A 17584-nucleotide genomic window follows, 5' to 3' on the forward strand; every position below is an offset into this window, starting at 1 on the left:
AGTTTCACAAGAATGCATTTTATTGCCTTTACACAAATGAACTTAAAGAATCCAGGATTTAAGTTTTAATTTATATAAATATGCAGATGTTGTGGCTGGCATTTGTTGGCTGGTTGAACAAAACGGAATAGAGGGAGAAACCTTGTATTTTATTCATTTACATTTGCTTCATAACTGGTGTAAAATTAGTTCATTGAAGAGATACATTTCAATATAATACAATGGGGTGTACAGTATGCACACACCCTTTTAATTTCAGTCAGCCAGCCCCAGTGCTTCCAGTTAATTGTCATCCTATACAAAATCACTGCATTTAAGATCTGATTTCTTTCAAAAACTGAGATCTTCACTGCCTGGCTTAAATATAATATAAAGAGGGTATAATATAGTTTTTGCGCTAGCTTGCTGCTAACAACGGTGCCTGCACTTAAACGTTCTTTTTTTTATTTTAGTGAATTAACAATCAAATGGATACCTAGGTCTATTTATTCATTCATTTATTTTCTTTTCAGCTTAGTCCTTTTATTAATCTGGGGTTGTCACAGCTGAATAAACCGTAAACTTATCCAGCATATGTTTTATACAGCGGATGCCCTTTCAGCTGCAACCAATCACTGGGAAACTTCCATACACAATCATTCACACACATACACTACGGACAATTTAGCCTATTCATTTAACCTACTTTATATAACATGTTTTTGGACTTGTGGGAGAAAACAGAGCATGCGGAGGAAACCCACGCCAACATGGGGAGAATATGCAAACTCCACATAGAAATACTAACTGACCCAGCAGGGGCTCGAACCAGCGACCTTCTTGCTGTGAGGCAATTGTGCTACCCACTATGTGTATTTAACTGTTTGTGTTTTAATTACATTACAACACAGATGCTGTAAAAGGAACCTCGTAAAATTGAAAATAGTCACATAAAGCTTTCACTGGAAGTTCACCATTGGCTGAAAAACACTAGCTGTGCTTATAGTCCATTAGCCTGCTGGGTTTTTTTTTTGTTATGTTGCTTTCTTTTATTTGGTGCCATTTGAAATCCTCTTTCCCTGAGAATCATACTGTACATTAATTGATTTATTTTTCTTTTTTCAGATACTTTAACTTGTACATATTGATTTGCTGTATGAAATCTTTTCACTTTTGTAAATAAATTCACTTATTTTTGGTCATATTTGGCTGTCATGTTGCTATTTTGCCTCCAACTCTCATTAAATTGGGGGACATTTAACACCTAGAGCTAAACTTTAAAGTCGTACTGTAGCAAAACCAAGGATATGGTAACAGGGATATGGTTAGCAGAAACAAATTAGTTCTTACCCAAGTGCTGGAACCTCTGGTCATTTGAGGGTCATTAAATAGAGACAGTTGTAAGTTTAAAATATGTAGGAACATTTAAAGGTGCAGTAGGTAAGTGTCTTCAGAAACATTTTTTGTTGTGCTGGTTAAAAGTCTCTTCACAGTCCAATAGTAATGATTACATTAAATGATCTAAATGTATTTATATGTATTTTTATATTCTGGGTAAGGCATAAAACTAAAAAATGTCCGACCGACATCTCCCATAATTCCGAAAAGCAGCTCAGACTGTCTGTCAGCAAATGTAGATTCTGACTTCTGCGCATCTGTTCACGCAGATCCGCCATTCGTGCGTACCCGTCTGCATAAGCGGCGGCGCCGTCACGAGACAGACCGGGAGAAATCAAATGCTGAATTGAAACTTTTAAAAACCTGAATCAATATTGGAGTTACTTTAGCACCCTGGAGGAAGAACGACACCATGGCTGAAGTATTACTGTTAGACCGGTAATGTTCTGTTTTAAAACTATTTTAGTCAGGCTAAGCTTATGTTAGATTGTGTTCTGCTATAAATGACCTAACGTATAGGCACAGACGTGTTATTCAGCCACTTTCACTCCCGGTGAAAGATTGATGTGATTATTTTCAGTTTCATAAGGTCTTTTTACAGCATCAATAATGTAGATTTATATTTAGTTTAACAACAAAACATCAGTAAATAGCGCTATTCCGCCTAACCTGCTTTATTGGGCTGAAGTTGCTTTTATGTTCACATTGGGTCATTTTTGAACAATGACAGCTTTCCTATACTGTTTACCGTGCTACTCTGAATATTCGCTCTGAAATAGCATGTAAGTGTGGCTAAGTAATAAATGTAATTTCTGCATGGTGCTGGCACTAACTAACTGGCGAATGACATGAACTAGTCGGTTGTCTGTCTGCTGTTGTGACGCGGTGCGGGCGCTCGCGATTTCAGGGGTGTGGCTTTGAATCACAGTCCCTCCCCGCCGACCAAAGATAATATGCTAAGCGGTTAGCATTTTGGCAGATCACCTACTGCACCTTTAATGTTAGCAAATTTACAATTGCTGGAAAAGTAGTTATATATTCCAGTATATTAGAGGCAACTTATTTTGGAGATGTGTAAGAATTTGCGAAAGTGTTGTAAGTTTTAACATGATTGCGGAGTATGGATTACTGCCAGACAAGAAAAGCAAAAACTATCAAGTAAAAACTGCCAGTGCAGTTTTAGGTGAAACATAAATACTAACTAAATTGTGAGAATTAAACAGAAAGCACATGTCATTACTGAAGACCCTTAAATAAAACATTTCAGCCATCAAAAAGACATTTCAGGCAGCCTCAATAACGAATAATGTGTATCACATGTCATTTGTGCTAGCTGCCGTTATAAATTTAAATGCTAAGGTTTAAGCATGAATATGGGTATTTCCGTTTTTAATGTGATCTTTGTGATAATGTTAAATGTGTTTGGGTTTTTTGTGACATACATGATGTGGATCTAATAATGTGATGAAGCCAAACATAATTTCTACTGGTGGATAATAATGATTGAATGAATAATGTAGGTATTTTATTATTATTATTATTATTATTATTATTATTATTATTATTATTATTTAAAATAAATCTTAAATGTTAATGTTAAAATAACAGAAGTTTAAGTTACTGATGAATCAATATTCATTTTTGGATGAACTAATATTTGATTTTTCTCAAAGACGTTTTCACTAGGGCTGTCAAGCAATGAGATTTTTGAATGAATATTAATGACATGATGTAGCAATTAATTATATTAAATTAAAATTAATCACAATTCATTTGCACATTTAATTTGGATGATATTTTTTTTTTGTTGTTTTGGATTGACTTTGGATTGTATTTGACTAAATTATAAATTAGTGTTCATTTTTGGATGAACTGATGTTTTAAAAGAAAATTTCCTGAGACATGCCTTCACTGTAAAACTGGCAAGCTATTAATTTTTTTTTATTATTTAATTATTTACATGATAGGGCTGCATGATGGCGCAGTGGGTAGCATGTTCGCCTCACAGCAAGAAACTCGCTGGTTTGAGCCTCGGCTGGGTCAGTTGGCGTTTCTGTGTGGGGTTTGCATGTTCTCCTCGTGTTCCGGTTTCCCCCACAAGTCTAAAGTCGTGGTGTAGGTGAATTGGGTAGGCTAAATTGTCCGTAGTGTATGTGTGTGAATGTAAAAGCATATGGGTGTTTCCCAGTGGTAGGTTGCAGCTGGAAGGGTGACTGCTGCGTAAAACATATGCTGTGTGCTGTGGCGAACCCTGATTAATAAAGGGACTAAGGCGAAAAGTGATAAATAAATGGATGAATGAATGAATAATTGCATGATCTGGCCATTAATAATTAATAAAGTTTTAAATGAATAATATCAAACTAAACTGGTTTAGAAATCAATGTTTAGTTTGCTTGCATAGACTTTCTATGTATATTAAATCGCAACATCTTTTATATTAATTTATATTATATTATATTATATTATATTATATTATATTATATTATATTATATTATATTATATTAGATTAGATTAGATTAGATTATATTATAGTCTTCAGAGTCCATGTATTAGCTTTGTTTAAAAGAACAGACCTGTTTTTGGTCTAAATATAAATAATATAGAGCATTTTTTGCAGAGGACAATGTTCAGCGAGCACCGACCCTCCCAAAGCTATTTTCATTTTTGGATGAAGTATTCATTTAATTTGACCAGGGTGTCTCTGGTGGCAAACTCACAGCCCACTCTGTGTTTTCACCTCATGGCTTCCATCCATCCATCCCTCGTCTCTCTTTCCTGTTCACTGCTTATCTGTTTGCCACTGATTACTTTTTGATGCATCTGACGGCAGTGGCTTTGAACCATGGCCTTCTGTAACTGTGCTCAACTCTATACGGTGGATGCTTTATCTGGTCTTCGTGGCTCATGTGTTTGTTCCTCTCCAGCTACCAACATTCAGCAGTCTGTGAGCCCTGTAAATGCTGACATTACTACACCGTCACCAGGAGATAACGCTCAAATAGGATTATAGCATTGCTCCTGTTTGGGCTCAAATGTTTTTAGGAATGAGAGCTAAATGGCCAGTTATTGAGAGCTTAAGGTGTATAAAGAATATGATTTTTTTTAATGAATATTAACAACATTTAGGAAACAAAATTTACATCCAAATAATAAAATTTATAAATAAATAAAATCAAAACATTTATTAATAAATACATATTTTTTTCCGTTTGTTCAAACTACTCAATTAAATGAGCTGAAACCACATTTTTTGAGTTGTTTTAGAGGACAACATAATTGTTTTATGTTCAACCAACTTAAATATGTAAAAACGAATATGTTAACTTTATTCCTTCATGCTGTCCCAGTACAAATCGATTGTGTGAAACCCAGAATTTTGTAGTGTTGAACATGTCCCCTTTTATTATTTCTTTGTTACTTATTTTTTATGAAATTATTAAATGAAATTGCTATATTGAAACAAATTCCAAATCAAAGATAATAAAATAAATAAATAAATCTTTAAATGAGCCAAACTAAGATCGCTTTTCATCTTGGAATTTTCCATTTTATTTTTATTATTTTAATTAATCTTTTTAAGAAACAGCATATTTATGTTTTCTGGCACAAGATGAGATCTCTGCGCAATGTTCTGCACTGATGAAATATTATTTTGGATATACTAAAATACTGTGAAATATTATTGTATTTCAAAATAACCTTTCTAATTTGACATATTTATCATTTATTTGCAGTATCTACAGTATGCAATGCAATATCTTTTCAGAAGATATAATAGCATAATGATCAATAAACATGCCTTATCATTTTTAGTGTTAAGGACAGTTCTATTATATTTGTGCTTACTTAGATCATTTTAAATAGATTTTATGATGAATAGATAATGTGAATTCTTAATGAACTGAATTCATTTAAATAATATACTGTATCGTAACTTATTTGCTGTCAGATTTGATCAAATTTAAGTTTCTATGATGTTTCACCATAAAAATATGATTTGTTTTGACAAAATCTTGCAGATATTACTAGTTAAAAGTTTAACATATAAGGATTTGTTGTTCTTTCGGAAAAGAACAGACTCTACTAATCAAGGCTGGCTTTATTTGACTAAAAAAATACAATGTTAATTGCATAATAGTATAGTTGTGGTTGTTAATGGTGGTTTATTCTGCCGTGGTGACCCCTGATAAATCAGAGACTAAGCCAAAAGAAGATAAATGAATTGAGTTTTATTTTATATTATAATTTTATATTTTTTAATGTCAATATATTTTAAATATTTTCCTTTCTGATTTACAGTACAACTTTCAAAAATGTTTAAAAACAGCACTTTTTAAACATTTTTTTATATCACTTTTAAACAATTTATTGCATTTATTATGGGGAAAAAGTGAACAAAAAAAAAAAAAAAACGAACAAAAAATATAGATTAATGGTACTTTTTTAATAGTAACTTATGGTTTCCTAAGAAGCAGGACTGAAATGTTGCTTTAGAACAATGGTTCTCAAAGTGGGGGTCGGGACCCCCGAGGGGTCGTGGGACAATGAAGGGGGGTCGCCTGGTGATTTCCAAAAATCTATTTATTTTTATTAAACCATAATAATTACCATATTTTATCCATAACCTACTGAAGAGAAAAAATATCGTCGTTTATACCATATAGTTACTATGATAGCTTATAGTTACTACGTATTTCTATTGGATTGCAACCCCTGTGGTAATTACATTATATTAAAGACACAGCAATAGTGTCAGATGCAGCAGATTTCATAACACCTGGTAAAACTTTGTTGCCCATTTACAGCTCTCACACATTAAAAAAATTAAAAGAAGAATAGACTTGGGTCCATTGGTGAGTGTGCTCCATTGCATGCAAGGTTTCTGTATTTATAACCACCTCAGAATATATTGGGAGTCACGACTCACTGGCATTGTCATTTTGGGGGTCGCGGCCTGAAAAGTTTGGGAACCTCTGCTTTAGAATAATATCAGAATAATTATGAATCATGTGACTTTACTTAAAGACTTAGTAAAGCTATTTAAAAAAAAAAAAAACGTTCCAAAATTTTCAAAAACAATAACAAATATTGTTTCAAAAATGGCCAAACATTTGGCTGGTAGTGAATATGTATATATTTCAAACACGTCTTTTCTCATTGCATTTAAGACATAAGAGCAAGTATAAAATATTTTACATGCTTATATATACAGCGATGATGGATTATATATTTTTATTAGTGTAGATGAATTAATTAAATCATTCTGACAAGGCTCATGATCATGTTCTGAATAAACTCAAGCAAATTAAACCCCATAAAATCCCTCTTTACATTTTCTCACAAAAATATTCATGATAATTAAAATCATGTGTTTTTAACCATTGAATAGCTTGTGTGAAAATGGGTCACAAAATAAATAGAATTTAATCAAAACTTGCCAAATTATTAATATATATATATATTTTTAGCAAATATTATATTATTATTATGCTTTTATAACAGATAGGAAAACCGGTTTATAAGGGTATGTGTTAATCAGCAAGCTCAGCAGGATGTAAAAACAAATGCTCCCTATAATCAGATGCTCTTTGATTTTTGTACAGATTCCAGGAGACCTGAGCCAGACCTCTGATGACCCCAGCCTTTCTGACTTTGAGACGTAAGTGGCCTCCTACTCGTTGCTCTTTTTATATTTCTATATATTTACACTGGAGGTGGTGTACATGAGCCTCCTTTGAGGATCAGATCGATAGTATGGAATTCCATCAAGCGATGCCTCTGAAAACACTGTGCTAAAAATAGTGAAGCTGAACGCTGCTTTTGCTTTTACATTCAGAGCCTTTACGCACATCTTCCACACATATATAACCTTTGTACATGAAAAGATGTCAGAAATGGCTAAAGGAAATGATGTTAAACTGCTTTTGTCATACAAAAAGGCTATTATTTTTTATCTTTGACAAACAGCATCAATATTTCTCTGTTTTTTCCCATAAGTAGATAAAGTGATTATAGCTACACGATGTCTCTTCAGTTAATTAGACTATCTTCATGTGTTTTTTTTTTTTTTTTTCATCTTCTTGTATCTTGAAGAACTCAACGTGCTCTCGTCAACGTGTGGATCCCCTCTGTGTTTCTTCAAGGTCGGGCTGCCAACGCCTACCATGTATATCAGGTAGCTCTTTTTAATCAAATTTTAATCTAGCATGTACTACCGGAAAATTTGTAATCTTCTTTTAAGCACACTTTTTCCTCACACTTTGTAATTGAATTGCTCCGTCAGCTGGATTGCAGGGTGCTGAAAGTTAGCTGACTTTAACAAGTTGATCTGTGTTTTTTTATTCCCCTCCCCTGCCCCCAGAAAAATTTCAGATGGACAAAATATTGAGGGGTGTGACAAAAATGCCATCAAAAGTCAAATAAATAAATGAATAGCACTTGAGATCACCTGAACCTCGTCTCAACTTAGTTTAAATTTCCAGTAGTGGGGACAGAGACGTAGTCGAAGAGTGGTGGGTGGAGATGGGGTAAATGCCTCCTCAGATGTAAGTCACTTAGGACAAAAGGGTCTGTTAAATGACTAAATGTAAATGCATAAATAAAATAATATTAATAATAATAATAATAATAATAATAATAATAATAATAATAATAATGAAATGGCATTCAAATTCAAAACAGGTGAAACATGTGAAAGTGAAAATAAGCAAAGTTTTACTTTATTCTCTGCATATTGCATCAGCTGTTGTGGCTAAATGTATATATTTGGCATGAAAGACAACATAGATGCATTTAAAAATGTACTTATGGTCTTGTGAATGTAAACAAATTGGGAAATCAGTTCTAAGAAAAGTGTTCTATTGTGAGACCCTCTGCAGCAAAATGCGTTTCGGTTACAGTTTTATCTAAACTTTTTTCCACAGCTTTACTGCTTTCAAGTTCTGTCAATTTATTGTTAATTTGACCCAGTTTGGTTGGTTGGAAATATCATTGACTTTGTATTGTAAATATATTTGCTTCTCTGTTGTGTTGGGCATACCAAGTAGAGGTCTGCATTTCCGCGGGAACCAATCAGATGTTTGCGGCATGGGAATAAATTTCCAAATAAAATGCAGTAGCAGCCGTTAACTCTGGTGTCATCTGAATGATAGCGGGTGGTCTAACAATATAACGTTCCCGAGTCCTGGTATTATTTCAGAACAGCATACCTCCTTTTTTATCAATCTGTTTTTATGATCGGCTAAGCATTAAATTAAAATGTTATAATTATGTATTCTAAGATGTACAATGAAAGCTATTATAAAGGCTTAACTAGGGTTTATAGTTCTATTTTCTAAATAAAGATTGTTTTTATTTTTTTATTTGTTCATTTGAATAGGATTATATCAAAATAACAATATATCCTTGGTAATTTTGATGTTAACACAAGCACAAACACAAAACAAATTTGTACATGTGCAAATCTGGAGTGCCACTGGAAAAACCAAAGTAAATGAGAAGAGACAGCATGAGAAAATGGCCATCTGAAGTACACCGTGTCTTGCACAATAGACAGGTTGACACACAGTGGCGCACAGGTGAATTGATGATATGACACCTTTGTAATGTTGCTGTTTTCATACAATAGTGACCCATGAACTTTCTATAACAGTCTAGATTACCAAGAGAGCCCTGTAAGTAGCGCTGGTGGCCCCCACGTATTAGTTGATTTTGCTGAGTGAATTGCTTTTGACAGTGCTTTTCGATTTTCTCTGAGTGTTCCCTTGAGTGTGGCCTTGAAATGGATCCCTATAGAAACAGATCCATTGTTTTTTTTCAGAGGCATGACAGATGGATAATGCTTTTCATTATTTTAGATTTCTGCCAGTATATCAGGGCTTCTCATTTTCTCATTTGATTGATGACTCCTGGTGTTGTGCTTCTCATGTGAACACTGATGTCATCGACATGTTTATACGAATTTGAAAATTCCTGCGTCTTGTCTTTCTTGCAGAGTATTGATGAACTGATCTTGGTTTTTCATGGCTGATTATCATTTTTTACAAGCAAATTGACCAATTTAAAGCTAGAAACAAGATGCTTATTTGTTTTATCACATGCTAAATCTGCTGGGATTTAAAATGAGAGGAAACCACTGCACCGCAATCATGATCCACATAAATAGACCATACATACATTTGCTTTTGCAGGTGGTGATTTAAATTTTGATAATTTTGATAATAACTAAATTTTTCATAGTTTCAAGTCAAAACATAATGATATGCCTTTAGCTTAGTGAAATTATGCCACATAAAATAAAAAGTAGACAAACTGAATTAAAATGCAGACTTTCTTTCTGTAGATTGTGCTGCTTATAGTACAGCATGAATAACAGCTTTTCCTTGGCTGCTGCTGCTGTAAAGAATATATGGAGTTATTGTTTTTTTTGGTATATGGAAATGTAGAAAGAACATATTTTCTGAGCTTTTCTGAACACAGTGTGTTCCATTCATAGATAGCCTCATTAAAACCCCCCAACAGCAATATTTAGGATTTGTTCCAGTTTTTCCTCCCATGGCAAACACTGAGCTGCTCTGTTTGTCACAGGTACTATTTTGTTTTTGTTGACAGGATTTTCAAATGCAACCAAATCTTCCACACATACTGTAAGATAAAATCAACAGATGCACAAGTATTATGAATAAATAGATGGTCTGTTGAAATTCTTGATTCTGATTGGCTGAAAGGTGTACTATAAAATTGTTTTCAGTCAGTTTATGTCAATATTTGAAATAAATGCACTTTTCTCAAACATAAGTAGTAACCACAGTGTCATAGTTAACAAAGTCTTTTCTCTGTATAATATCGAGAACATGCCATGTTCCTCACTGGAGAGGCGATGTGCTCGATATGCTCAAAAAATTAGCAAAGAAGAAGCTAACACGTTACTATGAGCTATTACAGTTGCTGGCTACGCAGAATCTGTGCGTGCAGAAATCCGCAGAGTTACACCGATTTTTAGCTTATTGTTGAGTCTATGTATTTACTTGGGTAAATGTGTTTCAATTTATATTTATGCAGTTTTTAAATGAATTTCACTAATATTATTTTGATATAATAATAATAATATTAAAATGTTTATATGATTTATTTTACAATGCAGTTTGTAAAGTAATATTTTCTGTCTTTGAGTAAAGATATTATATGAGTCTTGCCTTGTTTACCAAATTAATGGATCAAATTGGATTTGCGTTGTAAACATTAAATAAAAGTTTAAAATGTATTATTTGTTGATTTTATACATTAAGTTTTTAGATATGATCCTCCTAAAATCATTCCGCATAAATCCACAGATGTTTTTTTTTTTTTTAACGAATTTCTCTGCAGAAATAGCAAAAAAAGGACAACTCTTTCTCTCTCACTGCCTGTGACGAGTTTTAATGTGTCATAACGGATATCAATTTTGTTCAATTCTAATTTGCTATTTTTCTGACAGATATCGTGATTGCGATTTATTTCATAGTCAAGATTCAGCTCAATAATATGTATCATAGCTTCTTACTACTGCAGTGAGTGTTATTTAAAAAAGAAACTAAAAACATATTACCTTACTCTCAGCATTTACTAGATTAAATGTCATTGGCAATCAGTTGACTTTTTTTGCAAGACACTCCTCATATGGCCGCCTGTGGTGCTTTTTTTAGGTGCTGGTTGTTGTATTTTCTCATTAAGTGGCAAAAATTCTGCAACAGCTCTTAAAAATTACCTGATTTTTTTTGGTGTCTGTGAATTGGAAACCACAATATTCCCAAATTACAGACGTTCGTTTTTTTTTAAATTCATTTATTGATTAGATCGTCCTACTCTTCCGTACTTGAATGTTTTTTTTTTTTTTTTGTGGGTATTCCACTTAGTCCGGCTGCACAATTCTGATTGGGCAGAACAAATGTGTCCTTATTCAATTGGCTAGAAAGATTGTCACACACAGACAGCAGTCACGCATTTGCTCCGGTGTAGCATTTTATCAGTTTTATATCTGTGGTCATTCTTTAGCATCTCAGGCATCTATAATTGCTTCATTTACACACTCTGTACTAAAAATTCAGTGCAGTTCAGTTTGTGTGCAAGACTGGGACAGAGATCATCCACATGAAAACAAAAACTGATTTCTGATTTCTGCTTGTCTGATTGAACTTGCATTTTTTTTGCATTTTATTTTTTAAACTTATTATTAGAATAGCACAGGAGATCTTTGCATGAATTAAATATTCTGTTGATAGATTACAGAACAACTTGTTCTTGAAAAGTAATGAATAAGTGCAGTTACAGGGGTCAAGACAACCCGTACTGCTGTTTGTCATGGGCACACAGAAAAAGGAGAGAAAATGTAAGTGTGAACTGAGGACCAGGGTGAACCTGTTAACCCCTGCTAACAGACGGCATGCAGTCCCAAAATGAGAGCTAAAAGCATCTTTCTCCATATAGTAATCATATAGTGGCTCAGAGGTCTGCATTTATGACATATAGGTGCTTGACCTGACTTCCAATTACTGGCTCATGAAGTCCTTTACTGGTTCCATTTTCAGCCCTCCTCCACCGTCATTGCCTGTCTCATATCTGCTGTCTTTAATATGGTGGGGAGAAAACAAAACAACATGATATATTAGAATATAGTAACTAAATATAATAAAGAAAATAAACCAGTATATTATATTGACATTTTTAGTTGTTTTAAAATTTTTATATTATTCTTACTATTAAATGAGTTTTCATTAAGTTTTAATACAGTATTATATTATATTATATTATATTATATTATATTATATTATATTATATTATATTATATTATATTATATTATATATTCATCAAATATATACTGAATAAACATGCACTGGTATTCTATTTATGGTCTGTAAAAAATACCTAAAATGTTTTAAGAAATGTAAAAAAAAATTAGATATGCAATTTCTCTTGTGTTTACCAAGGATGCTTATTTAAGATACAAAAAAATAAAGAATAAACACAAAATGTTAAATTTTATAAAATGCTAAATGTGAAATATCAATGTTCTGTCACCAAGTCCTTTGGAAATATATATATATATATATATATATATATATATATATATATATATATATATATATATATATATATATATATATATATATATATATATATATATATATTTTTTTTTTTTATTATATGATCAGTAAGATAAAGAGGAACTTTTTCCACAGACAATAATCCTTTTGTAAACAAAATGTTTGCTGTCACTTAAACAATTAATGCTTCCTTGATGAATAAAAGAAATTTTAATTGAACTATTCTATTATAAATTAACCTGCATGGACCCAAGATTCTTTGAGAAATCAGTCAAGTTTGGTGAAGGAAAATCATGGTTTGGGGTTAAATTCAGTATTAAGGTGTGCGAGAAATCTGCAGAGTGGATGGCCACATCAACAGCCTGAGGTATCAAGACATTTGTGCTGCCTATCAGATTACAAACCACAAGAGAGGGCAAAGTTTTCAGCGGGATTACACTCCTTGTCATACTTCAGCCTCCACATCAAAGGTCCTGAAATCAATGAAGGTGCTACAGGATTGGCCAGCCTGGTCACCAGAGATAAACATTATTGAGCATGTCTGGGGTAAGATAAAGGAAGAGGCATTGAAGATGTATCCAAAGAATCTTGATGAACTCTGGGAGTCCTGCAAAAACGCTTTCTTTGCCTTTCCAGATGACTTTATTAAAAAGTATTTGAGCCATTGCAGAGATGTACGGATGCAGTCTTCCAAGCTCATAAAAGTCATACACAATATTAATTATTTTTCCACTGCACCATGACTTTATATTCTATACTGTATATTATTTCTGTTAAGTACCAAGACTTTTGTCTAAGCAAAGTCAGACCTTACTGACTATTTAAATAATTAAAAATCAAGGCATGATCATATTTAATTTTGGTAAAATAAGCATAATCTAGAGGCCTTTGCCTTTCATAAAAGCCACTTCTGATACCGAAAAATCAACTAGAAGTCAAGTTTTTATTTGTTGTTTCTAAAACTTGGATAGGTGACAAGACTTTTGTCAGGCAGTGTGATGCATCTGTGTGTGAATCCATAGCAATACTTAAAAATAAATCTGAACATCAGCATAGAAGGCAGTGCGTTCTGATCTATATTAAGTGATTCTATAATTTGCCAGCTCACACAAAAAAATCATCTGCCTCCTAAATGTTTCATTTTATGAGTCAGTGGCTCCAGAGTCAATTTTTTTCAGTCTGGAGTCCTGCGTCAAGCATCTCTTGGCAGCAGATTATGGCACATTACCACCAGCGTCCAAAATTGCAGCAACTCCATTTCCCACTTTTGTGTTTCTGCTTCTCTCGACTGTGCTTGGAAATTACCCTCTATAAAATAAATCAGGCTGCCGCTGGATTCCATAGAAGGAATGTAATTGATCTGCACTAATATTACCAGAGCGTTGTTGTGCTGTGAAGAATTCTACCTCCTCCGTTTCATGTCACATAATGAAAAAATATAACAGCTGCCTAAAACAACTCATCCACGCTTATACAATTTCGCCCGAAAGGGTTATTAAAAAAGCGGATGTAATGACTGTTCTAATGTGGATTTACAGAGGCTGGTGTTTTTTTACGTTTTTATTTTTCTCCTGCAGAAATGACTTGTGTTGTGTGTACGGATATGTCCATGGTGTGTGATCTGTGGTCTCGGTCTCAAGTGTTAATGGTGCTGCTCTGCCTTTGTAAATGTCCGCTGTAAATCAGAGTCGCTGCAGTGATTGTGTCTTATTAAGGGATTTTATATGGTGGCAGGCAGCAATCGCAGCTCTCATCAGTGGCTGTGTGGCTTACAGAATACACTTTTCTCTTGTTTCATCACCTTGTTTTTCTGTCCTCCTTGGCCTTCCCTTATATCTTCTTTCTTCAAAGACATCAGAGGTGAAGACGAAAAGACTGCAACCTCCTGTTGCTCCATATGTATGAACATGTTCGGCGCTATAGGGGGTTTTCCAGGAGTCGTTCTCAGACTGACAGGTTCAACGTGTTGTCAGACCCCTGCATCCCTTTTCACCAGCTACTATTGCTATTGCCGAGCTATTGCTGTTGCCAATCAGAGTTGTTTTGGCTGGTGACTTGGTGTGTCTCAGCCATTTTTATATTGTTTGATTTGAATTGGGTTAGCTGCTCTAAAATGTCTAAAGTGTAATGCAAATCAAATTTACTGCGCTTGTTATAAAGGAAAATCTCACAACATGTGTCATAATAAAAATAATTCATTTGATTTGTCATTTCATTCATTTGTCTGTGGACAACACTAAATGAAGGTGAAAACAGAGCCTTAAAGTGTAGATATGTTCAAAATGTTAACCAGTTCAGTCAAGATCTTTGGACCAAGCTATGATGTTTTATATATATATATATATATATATATATATATATATATATATATATATATATATATATATATTATACAGTATATATCACAGTGATCACATATATCACAGATCACAGTGAAGCCACAAAATACTAATTATTCTTGATTTTGAACATGAAGTCTTTGCTGCTATCCAGCAAACAACTAGTATTTGTATATATATATATATATATATATATATATATATATATATATATATATATATTATACAGTATATGCATCATCACACTGTAAACACCAACTAATAAAGTGCTGAAAGAGCAAAAATATCTAAGTTTCACTAATATTCTTGCATTAAGAAGGAAAAAACATTACATAAAGAGTTATTTTTTAAACCCAGTCAACTGTAAATTAATATTATACTGTAGCAAATCTGTCCTTTGGTAAAATAATTGTGCACATAAAATATGATGGATTTGGTTATACAGTGCGTGATATATGAGGTTTCCTCAGGCATCAGGATCATCGAGGCAGTGTGTGCAAATTTCTGCTTCTCCATACTTCCCTGTTCTACTCATTTCTCTCACTGAAAATCAATCTTGACCTACAGTAGTAAGTTTTTTTTATTTTTTATTAGCAGTTCTCTACATTATGTCTACGGCTATTATCTGTCCTCATAAAAAAAAAGAGTAACTACATGCCCAAATTGAGAAACAATAATAATTCTGTACAAGTCAGGTCTGGTTAATTAATTGTGGATTGCATCTAATATACATCCACTAATATTAAGGGTGCTTGATTTCTTTTGCATATTTATAACCAGAATAATTTGATGACACATTAAAAGACCCTGCAGTATTTAATGATCACAGTGAAGCCACAAAATACTAATTATTCCTGATTTTGAACATGAAGTCTTTGCTGCTATCCAGCAAACAACTAGTATTTACCCGTAAGAAGTTTTAAAGTAGTTCAAGCATGTTAAAAAATTGGGTTTGATCACTTATTCTCTTATGTGTTTTATGTGAGTACAGGTCAGTAAATTAGGTTAATTTTACCCCTAATTTGGTTTTCAAACAATATATTTCAAACATTAGACATCTACTTTTTTTACATTAAGAGTGTCAATTCAGAAAGTGTACATATAAATAGTCAAGCCTAAAAATATTCATACCTCTGGCAAATTCATACTCAAAGTTATTTTTATTCAACCAGCAATTACTTTTGACCGAAATGGACACAGGGTTCTCCCAAAAGATAATAATATGATCCACAAGAGGCATCATTATGGAAAAAATATTTTGCAGCTTTTATCTACATTTCAACAAAAACTTGTCAGAATTTGCCAAGGGGTATGAATAATTTTGAGCTTGAGTGTATATATATATATATATATATATATATATATATATATATATATATATATATATATATATATATATATATATATACAACATGTCTGTCTGGTTCTCGAATCTGATTAGCTGGTATGTGATATTACACGAGTATCAGCACTGTTCCAGCATCTTCATTCATGTGTGTGTGTCTAAATATGTACAGTTGAAGTCAGAATTATTGCCCCCCCCCCCCCCCTGAATTATTAGCCCCTTGTTTAATAACTGTCTTTGTTAATAACTCATTTCTAATAACTGATTTATTTTCTCTTTGCCATGACGTCAGTAAATAATATTTTACTAGATATTTTAAGACACTTCTATACAGCTTAAAGCAACATTTCAAAGCTTAACTAGATTAATTAGATTAACTAGGCAGGTTAGACTAATTAGGCAAGTTATTGTATAAAGATGGTTTGTTCGGTAGACTATCGGGAAAAAATATAGCTTAAAGGGGGTTATATAAATAATAAATAAATAACTAACTAACTAAATAAATTAATAAATAATTTTGACCTTAAAATGGTTTTTAAAAAATTAAAAATGCTTTTATTCTAGCTGAAATAAAACAAATAAGACTTTCTCAGGAAAAAAAAAAATTATCTTACATACAGTGAAAATTTCCTTGCTCGGTTAAACACCATTTGGAAAATAATAAAAAAAAAAATTCAAAAGGGGGCTAATAATTCTGACTTTAACTGTTTAGATCGTGTATTTTGAAAGTATTACATTGCTTTGTAAATGTTTATTATTACCATTTGTTGAGCCATACAGTTAGAGCTGGAAGCCGATTCGCATGACTTAACAAGGGGATACAATAGTCTATAGAAAAAAGTACCATACCATGAACATTGTAAAGTCCATGCAGCTGTGTGATCTTCATTTTAATTTATTATTTTTAATTAATTTATTTGTATGCATATTTTTTAGTAGAATGTTTGCGTAAAAAGTCAAGTATGCTATTTGGTATTATCTTTATATTTCTTTGAAGCATTGTAAAAAAATCTATCAATGCTAATGTTTGAGTTTTTTCTGAGTATTTTCTGTTTTAGAATAATGCAGTTAATAGATCACAAATCATAGAAGGTTCGTCTGAGAGCAAAAGACTAGAGTAATAGATCTAACTGAATCATCTCATGAATAAACTGCCAGCTGTTACTTACACATGTTATTTCACTTTTTCACTTTTTTGTGCTACAGTATGTTTTGCTAAGGTCATCCTGGCATCAGTTCTAAGTGTAGACAGGCTGGTGTTACTCTGATCCCCTTTGCAAAGTAACATTTTTTTCTTTGTCTTTTTTTGCCTCAATACTTAAAAAGGGCCTAGAGTAGCTTCCTTTGCAAGGCTTTCCCTGATGTCGCTGTACTTTTTCCTGTTCCAGTGCTCTGGGTTTGCTCTCAGCTTTCTGAAGTGCACATATACAAGCAATG

The 17584-nt window shown here is 32.9% G+C and overlaps 1 protein-coding gene across 2 annotated transcripts in view; it reads left to right on the forward strand.

Annotated features, from left to right (window-relative positions):
- snx29 (sorting nexin 29) overlaps positions 1–17584 on the forward strand; it is a 265933-nt gene that overhangs the window by 139716 nt on the left and 108633 nt on the right. Inside the window, exons 17-18 of one of the 2 annotated variants that reach the window (XR_015504021.1) lie at positions 6933–7040; positions 7475–7556. Coding sequence is in view for 1 of the 2 variants with exons in the window: in XM_087276140.1 (XP_087132266.1) it covers positions 6985–7040; positions 7475–7556 (138 nt within the window). In the remaining variant the exon portion in view is untranslated. The remainder of the gene's footprint in view (positions 1–6932; positions 7041–7474; positions 7557–17584) is intronic. The other variant, XM_087276140.1, reaches the window with a different exon arrangement.

The sequence above is a fragment of the Danio rerio genome, chromosome 12 (assembly GCF_052040795.2).
Source record: "Danio rerio strain M-AB ecotype USA chromosome 12, GRCz13ab, whole genome shotgun sequence".
NCBI lineage: Eukaryota > Metazoa > Chordata > Actinopteri > Cypriniformes > Danionidae > Danio > Danio rerio.